The following is a 6,761-nucleotide window of genomic DNA, read 5'->3' as shown; positions in this document are numbered from 1 at the left end:
CACCCTTTAAACGAAAGCCTATATCAAATTTAGTAAAGTATTTAGGGCTTTCACTCTGAATGAAATGGGTATTGATGATACTCTTTGTATCATACGTCGTAATGCAAAATGGTAAAGATTAAATTATGAGTTATTGAATTATAATTTATACTGCAATAGCCTCTATTTAAAATCAGACAATTAGTACACCATGAGATCCTTACATAAATAAACTAACCCCTAATTCAATTAGTCGTTACAAACTAACAATCATCAATAACATGTTAACAATTTTCTAATAATGCCAAATTATTCTTAATGATTAAATTGGATACAATCACAAAGATTTACTTATTAGATTAACTGTCCAATTCTTGTGTAGAATCAGCAGATTAAGTATAAGCTCGATAAGTGTGAAATACTGCTGTTAATGCAACAAACGTGGTTCACTTAATTCTAATTTCTAAGTGCGATTATATATTGAATTGTATTGAATATCGGATTCTTCATTTGTTTCTTGAAGAAGCGAATCTCAACAACAAACTATATCATCATGTGGAGGTAGATTATCAAGATACAATTAATAGATTGTAAATCCCAGACTAAACAACAATAGATTGCCATGAAATGATATATACCAAAGGATATAATTGTGTCAATCTCCTTGAGTCTGATTTTTTATGCTCTCCAATCTTGAAGTATCTCTGGACATTTATTGAACACCACGACTCTGCATGCCCGTGCCACCCTCTCAAAAAGTTTGAAGTACCTGCAGATACACCTTTAATGATAACTCTGCTCTAGATGGGATAGCATGTCCCCAATGGTTTGTAGCATTTCCCCTTTGCAGCATGACAATCCTTGAAAAATTCTAGTGACAAAAGTCCCATCATGAATCCCCTGATAGGTACCACTTTTTCAAGTGCTGTTTCCTGTCATATCTCAGATGCACCTCAGGTCCACTTCATCACAGAGTGCTTCACTTGGCAACTTCGTCTGATGTACCTTTTCTTCACTATAACACCTTGTCACTTGGACGATTCATCTGATGCACCCTAGCCTCAGGGTATTCTTCGCTCTCTGACTTTGACCCAGTCCTATACATCTCAATGAGATACTAGGCCATTTGTAGACCCAAAAACAGATCGCCTAGTACCATGGACTATAAAATAATCCATTTCCATTTCTTAATAGATGAGATACTAACTTGTTACTTGAGTTCAATTCATACATGCTTTCTTGTAGGGCCAGGGTACTGTTTGTCAGGGAAATATGTTCATCAATCCCATCTCTCTATAATGTAGACAATTGTAGGATTGGCCACACTTACAGGGCTTCCAATTGCAACATTGTCGTCACCCTTGTTTCTTTCCTTGCTCAAGTTAAATGCCTACCTAATAACCAAAATAGGAGCAAAATTAACCAGCTCAGTATTTGCACCATTTGTTTTCTTGATAGTGTAGATCACGCTTCCATTCACTTGAAGATTCTTCTTCCTTAACATTTTTCAGACCATGTTACAATACCAGTTCAGTCTTTGTTGCTGGCTCTTCTAATTTAGTTGCGAAGGCTGAAAGTCACTCGGTTTTTCATCATCTCCTCCTGGAACTTGATCCCTCTGATGGTGCCAACTCTGAGCCTTGTTTCACTTGAGCAGCAAAATTCATTCCAGAAATATCAACAGCTAACCATACAATACTATCTGTAGACTTACCAAAAAAAAAAAATCTTCTCATCTATAACCACATCTCTACTAACCATAAATTTGCTCGATCACAAATTTGCTCGTAGAGACATGTAGTAATTTGTATGTTTTTGCCTGTCCACTATAACCAATGAACGTATATGTTTTTCTCTTGATACATGTTTGTGTATATTTTTGAGATACTGGAATCCACCAAATTTGGTCAAGGTAATTAAATTCCTTGAAAATTTCTGTTAGACATTATGAAGCTAATGAATCACTGCCTTAGATAGAGTGGGAATTTCCACCTCCATTCTGTTGGACAGAACATTGTCAATCAGATAAAAGTGAAATATTGTTAGCACATAGTCTCACATTTACATATTTGGGATGTTCAAGTGAATTTAGCAGAAAAATGAGTTTCCTCCTCGACCCGACTGTTTCGAGTGCTCCATGGGGCCCTCGCCTAAAATTGTGAATGTGGAAGATGATGGCATAAGCCATAGCTCTATAGCATTGCTTTCATGCAAGTATAAGAGCTGAGCGGCACATTTTGGAGACTTTGATGAGCCATGGAGAATCTCCTCAGCATGTGGATATTGAAGATGGCTATGGTGAACACTTGGGGGATACAAAGCACAGGAATATTTAAAAACAGGGGGTTAAAGATGAAACTGCTCGGTAGAATGTGAAAATGTCCTGGTTGGAGTGTAGGAAGCCTATCAAAGATGAAATTCAGGATGAGGAGCAGAGAAACAAAATATTCAAACCAGAGTTTCAAATTTAACTTTTTCCATTAACAGGGACACTCAGTAGCAATTGTTATATAGAAAGTTCGGAACTCCTTTTTGTGAACATGGCCATATATTTTTATCATGCCTTTACAATACAATATATGTATGAATATTTCTTCGTTTTCTTGGTAACAGAATTGCAGAGAGAGATTTGTTCGACAACTTGATTTGCATGCTAATGGAAAGCGTGCATTCAAAATGGAACGCCCAAAGGCCCATTATGTCTATTGTCTATCGAGCTTTCACAAGGCCTTCAATGGATGCTACAGTCGATGCCATTAAGATGAGAAGACAAACGAAACTGAATGCTTGCAAAAGAATCCACTCAACTGTCCAGTGTTGGACTTTATTCTGTGCAATGTGCATACTCACTGGAAAGTAAACTACCAATGGCCAAAACTTAGCTGCAGCTGCAAGTCCAATAATCTGATTGAAGAATGGAAACAAAATGGCAATACCAGTCATTGAGATCACAAATGCAGTTCTCCAACACAACCTGAACAATTTAACATTATGTAATCCAACCAGAGGAATGGATAGGCCACATTCATAATTGAAGATTCTATGATTTTGCCACTTATTCAAAAACCAATCTTCAACGAAAGCAAACAGAGGCTGACAAAATACCTGCAAGAATGTAAAATGCCAAGTCAATAGAATTTCATGTATCAAGGGTTCAACTTAAGGGCTTATAGCTTTTAGAAAATGGTAGTTGATGAAAATTAAGAAAAATAAAGGGCTGGCAAATTCTTACTTGGTATGCCCCCAGCAGGTGAACCACAATACATATATTAGCAAAGTCAATCAGCCAGTAAGGCTCATAAAAACCAAAACCTGTCAGGATGTTTCCAGGTGCATTGTCCCCAAAGGCTGCATACCCAAAGCAACCACAGAGCAAATAGAAGAAATGCGTTGTTGCTACAGCAATAATGGATGATTTCTTTATAGTTTTGTTTTCTGGAGGCTGTGGCTTTAAAGTGTTCTGCATGATTATACCATAAATCCACAATTAGCTGTGCAGTTGTATTACAGCTTCTAAAAATGTTTGAGCATACAGATGAACTTTGAGCATACAGATGAACACATTAGTATTTCAGTACCTCAATTTCTATGAGAAGCACAGAGAATGGATATGAAAATGCAATGTCACCAACAGCTTGGAGGACTTTCCAAACTTTCTGTGACGCTGGCATGCTGATTCCGCCAATATTTCCATAAAACTTCCCATTTTCTACAATTTCCAAAAGTTTTGAATCCTATAAGAAGTGTTAGGGAAAGGAAACCATAATATGCAGTCTTTGAGGTTCATGGAGAAGGTTGGAGATTACAATGCATTTACATAGGATTTCAAAAATCTCTAACCTAATCATATAGGCTGAAACAGAAAAGTAGTGTTTTTGAAACCTTTTTTCATTAAATTGAACGAGAATAGGTTACAAGAATACCAACTACTTTTGCAATGCCAAGACCCAGTCCTATTGTCGAGTATGAAATGGACATTATGGCTGCAATTATTGAAAGGCCCGAAAGTTTATGAAAGCTTGGTATTTGAGATAAGATCACTTGTGTTATTCCAAAAATTATCAGGAAGGGGTACGCTGAATACTGACAGTGATAGTCATGTCCATTCTTATGATAGCAATCTGATTGCCTAATTGCTCTGCAATGGTAGGATCCTATTAGATCCAGTGTACAAAGCATGCAAATAATCATACGAGAGTATGTAAAAGTAGAAAATCTTAAAGTTCTGCTGAAAAGTAACATGCCATTTCCGTTAAAAAATGAGCAATTAAAAAATAGTAATTCAGAAAATAACCAATTCAGACCAGACAATGGAAGAATCCATAGTAAATATGTACAAGAAATAGAAAACTTGAAAGAAAACATGAATATGTTTAACAGAAAATCGCGGTATTCTAAGGTTCTGTTTATAAGGAGAGATTCTAGAGTTCCCTTATATGTGTGCAAGAAATACCGAATCGTAATTATCATACAAAACGATTACCTATCATTTAACTTTTTGCAAGTAGAAAGATATATTATATTCATATCCATAGCTTTTAGTCGATAAATAACAAACCCTAAGCTTATATGTGGCCTACTTCCAATCTCACCGGGTAAGAAAGATAAAAAATGCAGAATAATTTTTTGCAATATCTTCACAAAAGACTGATTAAACAGTAGACCAGTTTAATGGAGGGTTCGGAGTAAGATACTGAAAACACAGCTATAGGACAGATGTTGAAATAATTACTATTTAATAGGCAGAACTAGTTTCTGATATATTATATGGATTTGTTCACATGACCGGTCATTACAGCAGGCTAGGAAAGCATAAGAAATGTTGGTTCTCATCCATTCCATTTCTGAGCAACCAGCAGCCTACACACAAGCTATATACAGACTCTATTGCAAAAGTAGACTACAAACCCTCCTTAAGGCCCAAATTATCTCTACAATTTGGAATGATGAGTAGATAGAATCAACCCTTGAATCGATTTCTTCAATATGCAGAGTGATCCCCATCTGGATCCCCATCTGAAGAATTATAATATAATTTATATCACTAGCATAGTGTATGTGCAGAGTGTGGGTCGGCTCTGTTATAGAGGAGGCTTTCGTTGACATTGCGGTAAATCAGTATTCAATTTTCAAGCACAATTTTTTTTTTTTTACGGCCTTGAAAATGAGATCTACCTCATACTAATTGAAGCAGTTACTGTATAAGCAATACACGTTCCACACAGGCCCAAATATTGTATTAGTCCACATACCCATGCTCTCCTGTCACCTACAAGAAGAACAATAAAAAATAAATAAACCTATTAACCCTGATATGATGATACAACAAAAAATTAGATTAGGAGCAGAGCAAGATTGGAAACCTAGAATTGCTTTCACAGCCTCTCTGTATGTAAAATTCCTGTGTGGTCCGCTGACTGGATCAGGAAACCTATAACAATCTGCTAGCAAATAAGAAGAATAGTATGTTACGAGAGCAAAACCATTCATGACTGCAGGCCCTGCAATCCATCCCAACTGTGCAACACTCCATGGCAATGATAAAACCCCTGCCCCTATCACTACTGTGATAATATGTGCAGTTGCAGTCCACAATGTGCCTGTTCATTGCATCCCCAAAACAAAAACAAAATGGTTGGTATCTTTCAAATCAAAGCATGTTTACTGAATTTCGATTAACAATAACAAAGACAGTAGAAATAGAGTTATATACAACACATACCTGTGCGAGGAAAATGTTCATGTTCATCATTTGAATGATGGTTTGTATGGATTTCACTTTCCCGAAGGAAAGGCATCTCACGCTGTGTCATTTCCTCTTCCTTTCTGTTCCTCTGTGTTAAATGTTTCTATCAGCTGAATATTTCTTCGCTTTGTTGCCATGAATGAACCATTTGACAGTTCTTCTTCAATGTATGATCTTTACGTTTCATTCCATTGCTTTGGTCAAGGTGGGCCAATTCATTTCATAATCAGAATAGGTACTTGTTCTGAGAGGTTTTTGCGTGTTGTCTTGTATTTTATTTTATTGATAAATATTTATTTATTTATTTATTTTATTTTAGTAGTTTGAAGTCAATTTTCATCTTATTTATTTATTCTTTCTTCTACTTAGAATCATTGGTGTGACTTTGTCTAGTTTTGAAATGAAAAGATATGGATGAGATGATCTAAAAAGAGTGAAGATTACTACTTTTAAGTTCAATTCTTATGTGAAGTTCAAGAAAGTCATAGGGAAAAGAAAAAAAATCAATTTTGGTCTAAGATGTCGAAATATTTTAGATCTTGATTCTTGCACTCAGATCATCAAATCAATCGATTGATGTAGACTTATACTAAACAATTTTTGAAGCTTCAAATTCATACATACATACAAGAAACTGAAGAGCAAGAAACAACTTGGTATGTGAATGGCCTAAAATTCCGACTCCAAGACAAGCTTGTATTACTGAAAGTGCCTACAATGGATGAAACTTATAATTATGTTATAAGGGTGAAAGAGAAATTGACTAAAAAAGAAATATTTGCAAGTAACCAAGAAAGGGGAAGCTCCTCCAAACCTATCAAAGATGAAGAACTAGAGGGTTATGTGAACCCTAACTTTCGTAGCAGGGGAGTTTTTTGTGGTAGAGGATGATGATGAAAACCATTGAGAGAAGGGAAGCCTTTGAAGTGTTTTATCTATAATGAGTCTCATAAAGTTATTGATTGCCCTCAAAACCCAAAAAGGAAATGGTGGCTCAAGACGAAGGATCTTTGATCAAAGAAGTTGAGATCAAGTT

At 35.9% G+C, this 6,761-nt stretch overlaps 1 protein-coding gene across 1 annotated transcript; it reads right to left on the bottom strand.

The window, feature by feature from the left end:
• Positions 1-2,438: 2,438 nt before the first annotated feature.
• Positions 2,439-5,979, bottom strand: LOC131052253 (amino acid permease 8). Its single transcript, XM_057986873.2, has 7 exons — positions 5,702-5,979; positions 5,343-5,579; positions 5,155-5,248; positions 3,903-4,117; positions 3,558-3,688; positions 3,212-3,439; positions 2,439-3,084 (listed from the first exon to the last, which is right to left on the bottom strand). Exons 1-7 carry the CDS (start codon positions 5,790-5,792, stop codon positions 2,689-2,691), a joined length of 1,392 nt encoding a protein of 463 aa, XP_057842856.2. The 5' UTR covers positions 5,793-5,979; the 3' UTR covers positions 2,439-2,688.
• Positions 5,980-6,761: the final 782 nt, after the last annotated feature.

Source organism: Cryptomeria japonica, chromosome 1 (genome assembly GCF_030272615.1).
Source record: "Cryptomeria japonica chromosome 1, Sugi_1.0, whole genome shotgun sequence".
In the NCBI taxonomy this organism is placed as follows: Eukaryota; Viridiplantae; Streptophyta; class Pinopsida; order Cupressales; family Cupressaceae; genus Cryptomeria; species Cryptomeria japonica.
Note: the sequence above shows the minus strand (reverse complement) of the source record. Positions and strands in the feature narration are given on the sequence as shown.

Excerpts from the sequence above, each read along its gene's own strand:
- LOC131052253 (XM_057986873.2), bottom strand. The coding sequence starts at position 5,792 with ATGACACAGCGTGAGATGCCTTTCCTTCGGGAAAGTGAAATCCATACA. Across the intron at positions 5,580-5,701 it reads TGAACATTTTCCTCGCACAG|GCACATTGTGGACTGCAACT; the intron begins GTATGTGTTGTA and ends TGCAATGAACAG. Across the intron at positions 4,118-5,154 it reads ACTGCTTCAATTAGTATGAG|AGCAATTAGGCAATCAGATT; the intron begins GTAGATCTCATT and ends CTACCATTGCAG.